The sequence below is a fragment of the Anolis sagrei genome, chromosome 1, assembly GCF_037176765.1.
Source record: "Anolis sagrei isolate rAnoSag1 chromosome 1, rAnoSag1.mat, whole genome shotgun sequence".
Classification (NCBI taxonomy): Eukaryota; Metazoa; Chordata; class Lepidosauria; order Squamata; family Dactyloidae; genus Anolis; species Anolis sagrei.
Window position 1 is genome coordinate 230,337,741 of NC_090021.1, and position 17,804 is coordinate 230,355,544.

The following is a 17,804-nucleotide window of genomic DNA, read 5'->3' on the forward strand; positions in this document are numbered from 1 at the left end:
TGCAATTAAAGCCAAGCATACTTTAATAGGAAGGAAGGTCCAAACAAAGCAGGCCATCTACAGTTACTCTTCTCCCTCTTCTTCATCTTCATATGAGTCAATTCCCACCTCTTCATAATCCTTCTCTAGGGCAGCCATATCTTCTCGTGCCTCGGAGAACTCTCCTTCTTCCATGCCTTCTCCTACATACCAATGGACAAAGGCCCTCTTGGCATACATCAGATCAAATTTATGATCCAGCCGGGCCCAGGCCTCTGCAATGGCTGTGGTGTTGCTTAACATGCATACTGCTCGCTGCACCTTGGCTAGGTCTCCACCTGGAACTGCAGTTGGTGGCTGGTAATTGATGCCAACCTTGAAGCCTGTGGGACACCAATCTACAAACTGAATGCTGCGCTTGGTTTTTATGGCAGCAATTGCAGCATTGACATCTTTGGGTACCACATCACCTCGGTATAAAAGGCAGCAGGCCATGTATTTGCCATGTCGGGGATCACATTTCACCATCTGGTTAGCAGGTTCAAAGCAAGCATTTGTGATTTCAGCCACAGAAAGCTGCTCATGGTATGCCTTCTCTGCCGAGATGACTGGGGCGTAAGTAGCCAGAGGGAAATGGATTCGAGGGTATGGCACAAGGTTGGTCTGGAACTCTGTCAGGTCAACATTGAGGGCACCATCAAAACGCAAGGAAGCTGTGATGGAGGACACAATCTGGCTGATAAGGCGGTTGAGATTTGTATAAGTCGGACGTTCAATGTCCAGGTTCCTGCGGCAGATATCATAGATGGCTTCATTGTCCACCATAAAAGCACAGTCTGAGTGCTCAAGGGTGGTGTGCGTAGTTAGGATGGAGTTGTAGGGCTCCACCACTGCTGTGGAGATCTGTGGAGCTGGGTAAATAGCAAATTCTAGCTTGGACTTTTTTCCAAAGTCAACAGAAAGACGTTCCATCAACAAGGATGTGAATCCCGAACCAGTGCCTCCTCCAAAGCTGTGGAAAACCAAGAATCCTTGGAGTCCTGTACATTGGTCAGCCTGTTGGAAGAGCCACAAGAAAAAATGTTGCTAAAGGGTAGCATGCTCCTTTCACCCTAATACTCTGACTTGGGAATTCTACATGAGGGATCTATCCTTAATCATAGGATTGATGCAATTAATCATATGGTTGTCTATTGGGAATTTGTCTTTGCTCAGTCTCCTGTTACCTCCTTTTTCCAATCTAGAAGAAGCAGCAGCGCACTTGATGGGTAGAAGTCAGTGTATTATATTACACCTGTAGTAGTGAAGCACTGCCGTGAACAATACATGTGACCCAGGGCAAGCTACCATTCTATCCTCTGGCTTTGGATCAAAAGTATAAGGATATCTCTCTTTACAAAGGGAGGCAAGGAAGTTTGGTTTTTTTTAAAAAAAAAATCCAGCTTCCCCTTTTCAGGTGTCCATGCAAACTGAGAGGATCATAAACCATTCCTCCTAATCATTTTGTGTAGGGTCAGTATGCTATGAAACAGTCTTCTCTTTACCCCAACCTCATCCATAAGGATAATTCGTCAGAGGGCATTCAAATAAGAACCCATAGGAAGTTGCCTTGTATCAAGTTAGACCATGAGCCATGTAGCCCAGTATTGGCCATTTTAGTGATCTTCAGCTAGCATACTGAGATCTATTCATTAACCTAGGCAGGTTACCACATATGGTGTTGCTGGGGAGACCCAACCTATGCATGCTTGCCCTAAAGACAACTCACAGATCTGCAGAAGTTAAGGACTCCTTATCTATTCACATAAGCAGAATAGTCAGATGGAATCGGGTGTTCCAGGAAAAAATAGGGTCACTAAAGCAGCGAGATGAAGGTAACAGGGCCTAAAGAAGTAGTAGGTGGCAACTACTTAAACAAGCCACAGCACACACAATTCTTTCTTGGTACTATCAACAAGAAAGAAGTGAGTAGATAAGGGGAAAAAAAAACAGAATGGCATCAAGTTTATAGATTTAAACTGAACTCACGTGGGCAAATCATGACATGTAACGGCTTCTACCATTGTTGACGGGGCAACAATAAAGTGTGGAAGACGTTACAAGAGCAAAGTAGTAGCAAGAAGGTGGTAGCCCTAAATTACATATTGATTTGCTCTAAATACCTTTGGCTACAGAACTTCTAGCACAACTGTATTTGGTTTAATGGGAGATTGGGTGGAGCACTGAAGTAGAATGAGGTGCATTCGTCCATTCCCTTAAGATCTATGCCATGAAGCTTCATGTGACACTATCATATCCAGAATTAGATTCTCAGCAGAAGTTCTAGTTAACAAAATAGTGATCTTAAATCCTTGGCCTCCTAAGAGCCTCCCTCTAGCCCCAACTGCCTGCCACCTCTCAACAGTTCCTTCTGTTCTTCCCATAAGTCTTTCTCCATAATTATACCAGTTTCCGGATCCTGTCCAACACCAAGTCAATGATCTCTTTGCCAATAGTGTAGTGCCCACGAGCATAGTTGTTGGCAGCATCTTCTTTACCAGTGATCATCTGCTCTGGGTGGAAAAGCTGGCGATAAGAGCCAGTACGAATCTCATCTAGAAAAAGATGGGGAGGGGGATTAGGAGGAGAGGACGCCAAAGAAATGTTAAGTGACTGCTGCAACATGGCAACAAGAATTTAACCAAAGCATTTACCAAATGGAAGAACCTGATTATAGCTCAAATGCCATGGAAAACCCAGAATATTCCTGGAATTGCCTCACTTCCTGTCCAACATTACTAGCAATTTGAATTGCCACTCTGCACTTCCCAGGATAGTAAATAGTTTTGATGGGGTCTTCTCTTAGTGGGAGAAGATATGAGTAGTTCTTCCTTTCCATTATATGCTGCTAAATTCCACTGTCATTCTTGCTACTTGCCCAGTCCTCTGGATTGTCAACTTGTGGAACTAGACTACATTCTTCTTAGAGTCAAATTTTCCCTTACACCTAGATTTAGGTGATTCTATAGTTGAAGGATTCAAATCACTACCAATATAAATGGATGCTGAGCTAAGGAGAAGCCAGGTGGTAGAGAAAATGCACCTCCACTCACCAATCACAGTGGGTTCCAAGTCCACAAAAACAGCCCGAGGCACATGCTTCCCTGCGCCAGTTTCACAGAAGAAGGTGGTGAAGGAGTCATCTCCACCCCCAATGGTCTTCTCACTTGGCATCTGTCCATCTGGTTGAATCCCATGTTCCAGGCAATACAGCTCCCAGCAGGTATTGCCCATCTGCACTCCAGCCTGGCCAACATGTATGGAGATACACTCACGCTGCAGAGGAAAAATAAAATAATTATATTTTTATCACACGTTATCTCCAACGAGCTCAAGGAGGCACAAATGCCTCCTCTCTCTTCACTTATTCACACAACAAACTGACAATGCAATAAGGAACTAGCCCAAAGACTTGCTAGTGACTCATAGAGAAAGCCCAATCAAATTACTACAGACTTATGGTACTGGATTTTAAATATCCTTCAGCAAAATGTGACCAGAGAGATAATATTCAAAAACTCAAAGCCATAGACCCCAATGAAGCCAACATGGAGCAACCTGCACACTTTTATAAATGGCAGAGGTTTTTATCTGCCACACTGATTCAGCTGAATATTTCTAATTCACCAGTAAGAGACTATCAATGTGTTTTGAGAGGTGTGGCTAAACAGTGTATCTAGGTCATTTCATAACAGCATATTAGAGAGAATTACATGTAGACCAGCCTTGATGCACTTTTACTTCTAGTTCTGTTGACCCAAGGAACAATAACAATGCTGTAGGGGACAGACATGTCATAGCCAAATACTGTGCATGCATGTATATAATGCTGTTTGTGGCATCTGTGCTGCAGATTGACATCTCACATTGCAAGTAGTTACATAACACAATAGCAAGATCACTGGCATACACCTGTAATGGTAGCAGCAACTTTCTGACATGAACAGAAGATATAACAGGATTGTTCAGTCACTAAGAGTTACTGAAGAACTGCCACTTAGTGACTTTCCATACATTATGGTACGTGCCCAGAGAACATTTCCCCATGACACCCACACGGGCTGCAATCTTTAAAAATGCATGCAGGCTTTTTCACTGTGCTTCTCTCCTACCCACCACTGCAATTCATTTCACAGGATGACGTATCACACACATACAAGCTGACAACACCCAAACTAGGAATGCATGCTGGAACATGACAAGAGCATCCCCCAGGACAAAGGTATCCACACAGAGATATTACAAGCCCTAGTAGAATGAAGGAAGAGTACTTTCACATTCTGTCCATGAATAACTCTATAAATCAGAAACCTATTCCAAGGTTGCAACTGACTATAAAGTAGCTGCAACCTCATCAAAATGAGGCATCAGCAGGTCATGCTGCAGTGTCTAATTTAGTGGCCAAGTTGGCACAGAACAAGAAAAAAAATCCCAAAGTGCTCGTGCAGTAGGAGAGTTGATACTAGCTGGTATTCAGTCGATCACACCATCACAACTAAGTCGGGGAAGGTGGCTATTTACAGACCCACCCAGCCTGTGAGGCAACCCAGCCCATGAATTGACAATATTCTTGCTGCAGCAGTCTGACTCTGTGCCAGCACTTTTAATCCAGGTGCTAAATGGGTCAAGGCACCAACAACATTATCCTTTCAACAAGAACCCTTCACCTCTGACTTTGAACATCAAGAGGCGATCTATATCCATTCCAGGGAGAAGAAACCAGTTAGCTGTTCTCCTCAAGGCATACTGGACCGACAGACCCAGGAAGGAGGAATCCCAGTTTGTAAGTATGGCATCCTCAGTGCTACTAGCTATTTAAAATAATATGGTCTTCACCTAAGTGGTAAGCTCTAATCCAAGTTATATAAAATGTAGACTATAAATAAAAAATCAAATGGTAGGGTGGTTTCTTTATCCCCTGTGCAAAGAATCCCTATTCTCTCCATATAGAAAACAAAATAATGTGGGTAAGCAGCTAGACTATCAATAGTGTTCTAGGGCCTTCGGTGCTGCTGGCCCACATGCGCGCACACCTCTTGTTCTGTGACATGGTTGAAAGAGATCTGCCCCTGGGAAAAAGGGTACATAGATTTCTTTTGTCCTACCCTCTTCAAGGCCTGTTAGCATTTACTGTCCATCCTAGTTGTGTTTTGCATTTGTATATTGGGACGCATCCTCCGAAACTCTGGCCTCAATCATGTCAGAAAATAATTAACAAGTTTCTGTTTGTTAATCTGCATGTTCCTAACACCTCCTCTAATATCTGCAAAGAGACATCTTTCAACTAGCCATACTCAACGCCTTCTACAACATGTTTTTCCTTGAATCATAATTCTAACAGCTAAAGAAAAAAAATCCTGATTGCACCAAGAGGGTACAGTTTGAAATATCTTCAGGCTGGCAACTCTTGCAACATAATGTGGTCACATTTTGTAATGGCCAATAGCTAAACGGTGTAAAATGACTTAACATAATTTTCAAGTTTCTCCTCTTCTAGATTCACCAGATGGCCTTAAGCAGGATCCTCCCTTTAGGAGACTGACACACCTTACAGAGCTTAATATAAAAGGTCTACTGAAAAAATTATCTGGAAGATTTTTTAAAGTGCAAACAATCTCATCCTTCCTCAACAACTCTTTTGAGCTCCATCTAATCTACAGCATATGTTGTAGAAATATAAATATGGGTAATTATAATACCTTATAATATATATTGACAGCAAAAAGTATTATTTCCAGTAAAGGCTTCCCCTGACATTAAGTCTAGTTGTGTCCAACTCTGAGTGGGGGGGGGGGGGGGGGAGGTAGTGGTGGTGGTGCTCATCTCCATTACTAAGCCAAAAAGCCATCTTCGTCCATACACACCTCCAAGATCATGTGGCCAGCATGACTGTTTGGAGCACCATAACCTTCCCACTAAGGCGGTACCTATTGATCTATTCACAACTGCTAGGTTGGCAGAAGCTGGGCCTAACAGTGGGAGCTCACCCCTCTCCCCAGATTTGAACAACCAACCTTTCAGTCAGCAAGTTTAGCAGCTCAGCAGTTTAACTCCCTGCACCACCAGGGGGCCTATTATTTATGGTAAATAATGTATATTATATTAACTATATTATATAATGAGAGCCAGCATTGTGTAATGTTTTGAGTGTTGGGCTATGATTGGAGAGCAGGGCTCAAATCCCTGCTCGGCCATGGAAACCCACTGGGTGACCACGGGCAGGTCCACACACCTTCCACAATGCTCCATTATTAACCATGCTGGTTTGGGTTTTTAGGCACTATAGTCAAAGTTGCCTATAGACATGTCCCCACTCTCCTTTGAATTGCTGCTCCCCTCCCCTCCTACATGATGTAACACAGGATTTTTCAAAACAATGGACTCAATTTCAAAGCAATGTATTCCATGACTGAAACATGTTACAATTACAGAAAAGTTACAAATCACTTTCATGAGTTAACAAGTTACCAAGTGTTATGAGCTACACTTCTGATTTTGTTGGAAAAGTTTCAGCTGGGCGCTGATCTGTTTTAGTTAGCCCAATATACTTCAATAGCTGCATTGGCATTGGACCTCGTCACACTAGAGCATGAATCCACTTTAAATCTGGTTGCTGCCTCCTGCACAATTCTGGGGTTTGTAGTTTAGGGAGGAACCTTTAACAGCCTCACTAAATTACAAACCTCAGAATTCTGCAGGAGGCAGAAACCAGATTTAACCAGATTTAAAGTGGATTCATTCTCTAGTGTGATGAAGTACTTGCAGATGACTCAGGCTTTAGGGGCTGTTTGTGTGCTGGGAAAGGCATCTAGTAGCAATAAATTGATCCTCAAGGCGTAAGGGTGTCATTCATGGGTGGTTTGGTGTTTCACATCAGGTCCATCTTTTTGAACCATCCTGTATATGGATATGGGGGTCTCCATACTGAGACAAGCTCTGATAACAAACAAGCATCTACACTTGTGGTGTCAAACCTACAAACCTCCAAGTGTTTTGGACTTCAGCTCCCAGAATTCCTGGCCATTGGACAAATTGGCTAGGGCTTTTGGGAGTTAGTCTGAAACATCTGGGGCCCTTCCACACAGCCATAAAAGACAGAATATCAAGGCAGATAATCCACAATATCTTGAGTCCACACAGCCATATAATCCAGTTCAAAGCAGAAAATGTGGGATTTTATACAGCTGTGTGGAAAGGGCCCTGGAGGGCCAAAACTTTGACACCTCAGATCTCCACTGTAGAATTAATGCAGTCTGGCATCACCATGGCTCAATGTTACGTGCGAGTTGAGGTTTCATAAAGCCTATAGACTTCTTTGCTAGAGAGGGCTCAACTCCAGCTTCTGGGATTCCATAGCATTGAGCCATGCCAACTCAAGTGGCTTCAAAGTGCGTTGGTCCCATAGTATAGAACTCTGTTTTCTAAACTCTGGTCAGCCAAGCGCTTTGGACTTCAGTTCCCAGAATTCCCAAGGGTTGGCTGAGTCATTTGTGAAGCTTCTGGGAGTTGAAGTTCATAATACCTAGAAGGGCCAAGTTTGGGAATCTGGAGTAGATACCTCCTAAATGTGGCTGCTGGCCTAAGCTCCTCCTTGGGCTGTGGACTAGATAAAAGAGGGAAGGAAACTGTCCTTTGGCCTCCTTGCTGGGGCTCAACACGAAGTGCTCCTACTACATTAAAGGTAAAGGTTTCCCCTTGATATTAAGTCTGATATTAAGTCGTGTTTGACTCTGAGGGGTGATATTTATCTCCATTTCTAAGCTGAAGAGCCAGCATTGTCCATAGACACCTCCAAGGTCATGTGGTCAGTATGACTGCATGGAGTGCTGTTACCTTCCCGCAGGAGCGGTACCTATTGATCTACTCACATTTACATGTTTTCAAACTGCTAGGTTGGCAGAAGCTGGGGCTAACAGTGGGGGCTCACTCCACCTCCTGGATGCAAATCGCTGACCTTTCAGTCAGCAAGTTCAGCAGCTCAGTGGTTTAACTCGCTGCACCATCTACTACATTATGTATGGGCAAACTTGGGCCCTCCAGGTGTTTTGGACTTCAACTCCCACCATTCCTAACAGCCTCAGACCCTTTCCTTTTCCTTAAGCGGCTGAGGGGGAAAAGGAAAGGACCTGAGGCTGTTAGGAATGGTGGGAGTTGAAGTCCAAAACAACTGGAGGGCCCAAGTTTGCCCAGGCCTGTACAACATACTAAGGGTGGAGAGAACATGGTCAAAATCAAGAGAAGCTTCGTCTGGCTGTTAAGAGAGAAAGCTGTCTGTATGGGCTGGATAAGAGATGGCGCCATTCATGAAAGAAGTCAAGGAGCCATTGTTCTTTCCAGGGCCCTTCCACACAGCTGTATCTAGTCCACATTGAACTGGAATATATGGCAGTGTGGACTCAGATAACACAGTTCAAATCTTGTGGATTTTCTAGGAGGGTCTATGGCAGTGTGAAACCCCTGGTGGTGAGCTCCTGCCCTTAGTCCCAGCTTCTGCCAACCTAGCAGTTTGAAAACATGCGGCGGGAAAGTATCAGCTCTTCGTGCAGTAATGTCGGCCACATGACCATGGAGGAGCCTGAATGCAGGGAGAGGGAGGAGCTCCTGCTGTTAGCCCCAGCTTCTTCCAACCTAACATGTAAATGTGAGTAGAACAATAGGTACCGCTCCGGCGGGAAGGTATCAGCGCTCCATGCTGGCCACATGACCTTGGAGGTGTCTCTGGACAACGCCGGCTCTTCGTCTTAGAAATAGAGATGAGCGCCCCTGCCCAGAGTGGGACACGACTAGACTTAATGTCAAGGAGAAACCTTTGCCTTTGCTATGGCTGGGTAGAAGGGCCACCAGAGAGCACCCTGCCTCCTGGGCTCCGTTTCGAAAGCTGCCTGGCCGCCCAAACGGAAAAGCGCCTGACTTTCCGCTTTTTTTAAAATGGCTCTCTTCCGCCTCCCACACCTCGGCGAGGCGCGCATTCAGAAAGTGACGCAGCCCAAAGGGAACTTCATGGCGTCGTGGGCCAAGCCCAGCTCCAGCGGGGAAAAGAGCCTCTTCCCGGCCACTAAATATAGGGCCAAGGGCGAAGATGCCCCCGAGATGAGACGGGAGATGCGATTACCTCCTTTGGAGCCCAGCCCGGCTATTTCCAGCCCCGGGATTTGGCTGGAAAGCAGGCTCAGAGGGCGAAGGCAGAGAGAGAGAGAGAGAGAGAGAGAGCGCCCCCCCCCCCCCCCGCCCGCCCGCCTGCCTGCCTGCCTATTAATAGCCTCTCTCTGGCTTTGGGCACGACGGAGAGGGCGCAAAAAGGACACTGCCCGCACGGCGCACGTCTACACTGCAGAAGGAATGCCGCTTTCGAGGCGAAGGGATCCTGGGAGCGCCACGAGGCCACGAATTCAGCCCGAGGGCGCCCCGGGACCACCCGAAGGGGCAACAGCGTGGCAGGAAGGAAGAGGAAGGCGCACACAAAACCCCCGAGTTGGAGGAGACCCTAAAGGCCACCCGCCCCGCAATCCAAGCCCTCCCGACAGATGGCCATCCAGCCTCTGCGTGGAAACTTCCCGAGAAGGAACCCCCCCCCCCTTCCCTGTTTCCTCCTTCCTGCCAAGAGCAACTCCAGATCACTTCCCTTACCATGGTGCAGACGTCGGGGCTGAGATCTCACTTCAGAGTCCGGGCTACGATATCTCTATGAGAAGCAGCAACGCCTAGTGCCCGCTGCCCTGCCGCAGAGGTTTTATAAGGCGGGGGCGGGGCCTCCTGGGTGGGGGCGGGGCCAGGCAACGCCCCGCCCCCCAATGTCCTTAAAGGTTGTTGATGGGAGGCCGGGCTTTTTACGTCTCCGCTCGGCGGCTTACTGCAAATCCCCAGTCTCCGTCGTGCTGGCTCTTTCCACGCCAGAGAGACATAAATAGAGAGGCATTTCGCGGCGGGAACAGTGCAGGAGTCAAGGCTGCATCTACACTGGAGAATTAACTGTGTTTGTATTGGAAAGAAGTGCACTACAACCTTACTGAAAAGGTAAAATGATATCACATCCATGGAAGGAAAAAGGAAGAGGGGCCGAACAAGGGCAAGATGAATGGATGGTATCCACGAGGTGACTGGCTTGACTCTGAAGGAGCTGGGGGCGGTGACGGCCTGAAGGAGCTGGGGGGCGGTGACGGCCTGAAAGAGCTGGGGGGCAGTGACGGCCGAAGGAGCTGGGGGCGGTGACGGCCTGAAGGAGCTGGGGGCGGTGACGGCCTGAAGGAGCTGGGGGCGGTGACGGCCTGAAGGAACTGGGGGCAGTGACGGCCGACAGGGAGCTCTGGCCTAGGCTGGTCCCTGAGGTCACGAAGAGTTGGAAGTGACTGAACGAATAAACAACAACATCCATTTGGCAAATGGGAATCTCCATGAACATGTGGAGACCACCTTTTGAAAATCACTAGTCAAGAAAAGCATGACCTTGTTAGAAGTCAAGTCTGAACAAGTGATATTCACAAGCATTGATATTATGGCACACAGGTAACTCAGCTGTTAAACTAAAGAACCATTTCTTTAAACTGCCAAGGATAAAACATACCGCTACAAAAGTATACTGAGTTAGCAAAGGATGGTTCCCAGTGCTAAACAATCCCATTCTCTTTCTGTAGTCTGTTTCTATTGGAAATTCCATAACGTATTGGAAATAAGCACACCTCAACCTTATTGAAAAGGTAAAAATGATGTCACATCCATTTGGCAAATGTGAATCTCCACGAACATGTGGAGACCACCTTTTGAAAACCATTAGTCAAGAAAAAGCATGACCTTGTCAGAAGTCAACTCTTTGAACAAGTTATATTCACAAGCATTAATCTAATGGCACACAGGTAACTCGGTTGTTAAACTGAAGAACCATGTCTTTAAACTACCAAGGATAAAGACATGCCACTAAAAAAATATATTGGTTAGCAGAGGATGGTTGTTTCTCTGACGCTGAATTTGCCTGTCTACTCTCCCTTAAAAACCTCTTGTTTAAAACATGTACCCAAGAGACAAAACAAAGTAGTCTTCTTTAAAATAACATCTCAGGTTTACTAACAAACTTCTTGTATATATTCAGCATACAAGTCCATAGTCCAATGTCTTTAAGCATACAGATATAGTCCAAACTGTGTAACTGTACTCGCTGAAGTCTGAAAGGAGACAAACAGCATCCACCTCCATTGAGGTCTAAAAGCATACTGTAGAAGAAAAATGGAGTCCTGTGCCTGAAGCCCTTCCCACACAAAAGAGGTACACTTAAAGTGGCAAACCGAAGTGTACATACGATATAGGTTAACAATTATGCACATTTACAAAGGGTTAGTGGGGGCTTGGAAGGTTGAAAACTCCAAAAGTTTTGATACTGCTTTGACTGCCAGGGCTCAATGCAGTGGGTTCATGGGAGTCATAGTTTAGTGAGGCAGCAGCCCTCTTAGCCAGAGAAAGGAAGAGGTATCCCCTTGACATTAAGTCGAGTCATGACCGACTCTTTGTGGAGAGAAAGACCGGGGAATAATAATAATAAGAAGAAGAAGAAGAAGAAGAAGAACTTTGAAGTGCCTTTTCTTCCCTCCCTGTATTTCCATCTTTGTACACAGGTCTAAACACAACATTCATTTATGATTCCTATCCACACCTTGTACAAATAGCATGAAGTTGATAACCATACCCAATACTTTTCATAACTTGAAGCCAAAGTCTGTGTCCACTGAGCACAAATTATTGCAGTAGAAAGAGAAAGTATGAGCCACCCAGTAAAGTAAAGGCAAAGGTTTCCCCTTGACATTAAGTCTAATCATGTCCAACTCTGGGAGGTTGTTGGTGCTCATCTCAATTTCTAAGCCAAAGAGCCAGCATTGTCCATAGACACCTCCAAGGTCACGTGACCAGCATGACTGCATGGAGCGCTGTTACCTTCCTGCAGAAATTGACCTATTGATCTACTCACATTTGCATGTTTTTGAACTGCTAGGTTGGCAGAAACTGGGGCTAACAGCAGGAGTTCACCCTGCTCCCCAGATTTGAACTGCCAACCATTCCGTCAGCAAGTTTAGCAGCTCAGCTGTGCCACCGGGGGCTCCTAGAGAAAGCCAAAAAGCATGCAAACTTCCAGGATTCCATAGCATTAAGCCATAGTACCAAGAGGTGTCAAACTGTATTAATTCAATAGTGTAGTCACAGAAATGGTTTTGGGACCTAGGCGTTGGGGACTCTTCTAAACTTTGAGGATTTAAGATCCTCAAATCCTTAAGTATTTTCAACAAAGAATGGTATAACATGAAATGTTATACTTGCAGTTTTCAATTTTGTAGAAAAATAAGATAAATACGCATGAGTATTTTATCATGAGATAAAATACGCAAAAAGTAGGCAGCTACCAATGTCAGAAATGCATAGGCTCCTCCTTGACTTCTATTCCCAGACTGATGTGCAAACTGAACTCCTCTCTCACTGGCCCTGTCTGGTGCTAGGGTCCAGCTTTGGTAAGGAAAGTGTGCCAATATTCCATCCCATCTTTAGTCTGCCACCCTAAAAGGTACATGACCTACATACCCTGTGCCTGGTTTGTAGGGTGCCTCTACACCAGGCATGGGCAAACTTTGGCTCTCCAGGTGTTTTGGACTTTAACTCCCACACTTCCTAACAGCCTAAGCTCACATTCTTTTTCTCTTTTCCTTTTTCCTTTCCCACCTAAGCGGTTGAGGGAGAAAAAGAAAGGGCCTGTGGCTGTTAGGAATTGTGGGTGTTGAAGTCTAAAACACCTGGAGGGCCCTGATCTACACTGTAGAATAAATATAGCTTGACACCATGGCTCAATGCTAGGGGATCATGTGAGCTGTTGTTTTACAGGGCCTCCAAAGCCATCTCTTCAAAAGATTGCAGGTATCTCATAAAACTATAACTCCCATGAATTCACTGCATTGAGCCATGGCAGACAAAGTAGTGTTAGACTGCATGAATATTAGGTCCCTTCTACACTGCCATATAAAATCCAAATTATCTGCTTTGAACTGGATTATATGGCAGTGTAGAGTCATATAATCCAGTTCAAAGCAGATAATGTGGATTATCTTCTTTGATAATCTGGATGACAGGGCAGTGTAGAAGGGGCCTTAGTGGTAGGGCCCCCTATTTTAATAGCACAGATTCAGTGTGATACCATGTATGGCACTGGCACCATTCAAAATGTCAATGTGGCTGCTTCATATTAAAACCAAAATACATCTGGAGATAGCCTGTAGTTATTCAAAGCACAGTGCCTGAGACCTTGAGGAAAACAAGCAATTCAGTGTCTGGCTCTAGCTTCACCCATTTCTTATTGGTTTATTATTAATCTACACCCATCATGGGGGAGAGTATAGTGTCAAGGCAAGAAAAAAAATCAAGAGAAAGAATGTTACAGCATGTAGCTGTTTCTGGAAAAGATCAGAATGCAACTGATGGGTATGATCTGCTTGCAACCCTTTATCCACTATCAAAACTACTCAGGAGGCAATGAGTTTGGATCCTTTGCAAGAGAAAGCTAACCTTTTCCCCACTGGCCACTAAAGATAGAAGAAAGTGTCCCAAGAATAAGACCAAAAAATAAAATAAAATAATAAAGTAAGGAAAACTCCTGGAAATCACAGCCAGCTTACCGCCTGTTAGGAATTGTGGGAGTTGAAGTCCAAAAGACCTGGTCGGCCAAAGTTTGACAATGCCTGAATTGCTGCTACAAATGGTGCTTCGCCATGGTCTATGACACTGATTTATGGCTGACAGAGAAGACTGGCTTTCTAAGCTGAGATTTACTTCCCCAGCATGTCAGAGGTAAAAGGCAAAACAAAAGATGCAAGAACATGTTGGGGTGGGGTTGCTTTCAGAAAGCAAGAGTCCCTGGCAAGAGGCAATAAACACGAGTTATGGCCAGAAAAGAACTCCTGAGAAATATGACCAAAGCACTGTCAGAGTTCTTCCAACCTCTTGTGAGCAACTTCAATGTCATTTGCACATGCTCCCTCTGTGTAAGGCTGTAAATGCACTTCTATGCCAGTTTGGGAGTGCGGCCTGTGGCGATGACAAGCCTGAGCATGTGAGTTGCACGTCTTGTGCATTTCTAGGTGTGCCTGCTGGGACAGGTAACCCATCCTCAGGGCACTGTCTCTAAGAAGAATCCATCCTGCTAAACAAAGCACCTCTGGTTTTTTAGCTGACTTCATGTCTCCTTGGAAAGACTTCAAGACTAGTGGTTGCAATTAGATATTCTAAGCTTTGTCTATATGTTGTTGAACACAGGACCTCCCACACCGAAAGATTTATAGTTTCCTAAGGACTTCAAACCAGAATTAAATGCAATGGTATCCTTCCCCTCAACCCGCAACAGACCACCAGCAGCCTAATCCTTCTGATAACTGCCTCCCAAAACTATAATTTCTTTTTGTTTTAAACCCCAAGATATGCACTGACCCAAACCAGCACATATCTCAACTCTCTCCAAAGCAATCAATTTACTGTGGAGTCCTCGGTGGTGCAGCAGATTAAACCACTGAGCTGCTGAACTCCTGCTGTTAGGTCCAGCTTCCGTCAACCTAGCAGTTCAAAGATGTAAATGTGAGTATTTATTATTTATTTATTTACAGTATTTGTATACCGCTTTTCTCACCCCGAGGGGGACACAAAGCGATCAATAGGTACCACTTCGGCAGGAAGGTAACGGTGCTCTATGCAGTCATGCCAGCCACAGGACCTAGGAGGCATCTACGGACAATGCTGGCTCTTTAGCTTAGAAATGGATAGGACCACCACACCCCAGAGTCAGATACGACTACACTTAATGCCAAGGGGAAACCTTTACCTTTATACCCTTGTAACTAAATATCTAACCTCCTGAATTTTAATGCTTACCCACCGTGCCACCATCTTGGCACCCCCCTGACCCTTGCTTCTTTCCTCCATTTCCATAATATTGTATTTTACCCCCCCCCCCCCCCAATAAATATATTAAATAAAAGGCAAACTACAGTGAACTGTCTTAACCTCTGCCCAACCCAGGGACAGAGCCAAGAATTTTGGAATGTCCTTCAACCACTCAGGAAAAAGGTGTAGCAAGGACAATTATCATTTGGGCATTATTGTCCTGCAACTGGGCTGATGACCTTATGATTGTCATCTGGATCCTACTTTGGTGAGACCCAAGCTATCAGCCGGACAAGACTATGGACAAAGAAAATATGACTGCTCTGACATTCCAATAGACAATTTGGGACCCACTCTTTGTTCTGTCTTGGAGCAGACTTAGAAGATCACCACATATTGTCCCCTGGAGCCTGGTCTTGGCATTTGTCTAATCCCATCATCTCCACAACCGGACATATAATGTCTCCAAAATTCCATCTTAAGCTTCCACATATGGGTGCTGCTTTCTGGAAGCTCCTCTCTATTCACAGATATGCCTCTAATAGCTGATTGGCATCCCCAGGGCATTCCCACCCGGCAGGATAACTGGGGCCAGAGCCAAATGCAGAGCAAGCCCACTTGAGCCCACCTCCTGACCAATCAGGAGTTCAGGGGGCACAGGCCTGCTCCCTGCACTAAGACCATCAGGGATTGGGGGGGGGGGGATTTAAACCTAGACAAGGTTAATGCATGGGTTTTCTACTGTATAAAATGGTTGCACATCCCATAATGCTTATGCTTGTACATTTTGGAACCCGTTGCTGTACTCACATTCCTTCTGCAAATTGAATAAAGCCTCTGCCACTGGTGAGTCATATTTTCTGGGAACATTGGAGTTAGCCAACCTCACCAGGCATGAATTCTCAGACTTGGTATCCATGGTCTTTAGAACTCTAAATTCTGATATCAAATTGGTGCTTTTAATTGAAAAAGCAATACGAACTTGAGTGTCCAAGATGAAAGGGAAGGGAGGGTCAAAATGAACCACACTATCAACTGAAGAAAAACTACTTGTTGTTTTATGTCTTTAAGTTGTTTCCAACTTAGGGTGATCCTAAGATGAACCTATCACAGCCATGGATTTCTTGTCAAGATTTGTACAGAGATCTTTGCCATTACTTTCCTCTGAGGCTGAGAGTGTCTGACTTCTCCAAGCTCACTCAATGGGTTTCAGTGGCTGAATAGGGATTCAAACCATAGTCTCCTAGAGTCCCAGTTCAGTTCAAACCACCACACCACATTGGTTCAGAACTGGACATACAAGGGTGCAAAATTAGGTCATTGCCTGGAATGCTCAGATACCTAGGATAGCCTATTTTTAAGAGACAAGCCAAGGAAGCATTTGGTTGTTGTAGTTTTTGGGGGGTATATGGCCGTATTCTAGAAGCATTCTCCCCTGACATTTCATCTTCATCTATGGTAAACATCCTCAGAGGTTGTGAGGATGATTGCCATAGATGCAGGCAAAACGTCAGGAGAGAATGCTTCTAGAACATGGCCATGTAGCCTGAAAAACCTACAACAACCCAGTAATTCCAGCCATGAAAGCCTTCGACAATACAAGGAAGCATTGGTAGGTCTTACCTGGGTAGCAAGGAAGAAGTATTAGCTTGGCAAGCCCAAAAGATACAGCTTTGGACTTTCCTGTGTGGGCACCTGAAATATACAAATGAGTTCTCCAGTCCATTGGGTGGATTTTCTGGTGAGCCATGACCATGGAAACCTGGAAAGGAAAATAAGATAAAGCTCATCTATTCCTTTATAAGTAAAGGCTCTGCTTACTTGAGAGAGCTGGGGGAGAGAAATCCCAAACATGTCCCCTTATCGGTCTTCAAATACCAGCACAGAGGCAGACACAGAGTTAAAGAGGTTTGAATGTTTGCTTTGAACCACTCAGGTGAAGCATTCCACAAGTGAGCTGGACTGCATCCTTCCCCTCGCCTTGAGCTTGGCACCTGATTTTCTCTACCAGCAAAACTCTGCTGTTCAGTTTCAGAAACTGTTGCCTAGGCAATGCTGCAGAGAAATTTAGGGGAATGGAAAGTGAAGTATGTTTTAAAGCACTTTCCCTCAACCTGATGGCAAGTCTATTGAACCACAGTCCCCATCATCCCCAGACAGCAACTGTGTTGGCTGGGATGATGGAAGTTATAGTCCACCATTTATGTATGGCATTGGGGGAGAGGATGTAGGGAGGGAAATGAGAAATGCAGCACACAGTTGCATTCTATCTATCTATTTATAATACTTTTCTCCACTTTTCCACAACCAAGTACTCAAGGCAGCATGTGGTCAAGCAATTAAAAAAGAGCAATTTATGCATCAATATAATCACACAGACAATCTAGCTCAAAGAGATTCCTCCTGGACTAGCAGCAGAGACCACTGAAGACCATAATGGCAGAGACAGCTTTCTGATTCTGGGCCCATAACCTGTTGAGGTTAACTTCACAATTCAGCAGCAGATCAGTTGCACAACTTCAGCACTTTCCAGTAGCTTCTTCCTGCACAGTATTTTCAGTCAACGGTATTTTCCCACAGCCTGCAGTCACGCTGGAACCTTTTACAGACACTTGAGCACATGCCCGGCCTTTGTCAGTTTTACCATTGTCTTTCCCCCAGTCTAGATGATATTCCAAACTTACCACAGCATACAGTTATATCTTGTCTTAGCAGACAGGTTCTTTAATTACATATAATCTTCGATGAACAACATCACAGCACAAGGAGAGATATACACTGTACACGACTTCCTTATATACAACTCATTTACACATAGCAATCACTGATTGGTTCCCAATTCATTGACTTAACTCAGACCCAGGATTGCATCATTCACAATCACC

General features: G+C 45.0%; 1 protein-coding gene across 1 annotated transcript; it reads right to left on the bottom strand.

The window, feature by feature from the left end:
- TUBA4A (tubulin alpha 4a) lies at positions 1–9,756 on the bottom strand. Its single transcript, XM_060773019.2, has 4 exons — positions 9,646–9,756; positions 3,072–3,294; positions 2,425–2,573; positions 1–1,035 (listed from the first exon to the last, which is right to left on the bottom strand). The coding sequence occupies exons 1-4, from the start codon at positions 9,646–9,648 to the stop codon at positions 64–66; spliced, it is 1,347 nt and encodes a 448-aa protein (XP_060629002.1). The 5' UTR covers positions 9,649–9,756; the 3' UTR covers positions 1–63.
- Positions 9,757–17,804: the final 8,048 nt, after the last annotated feature.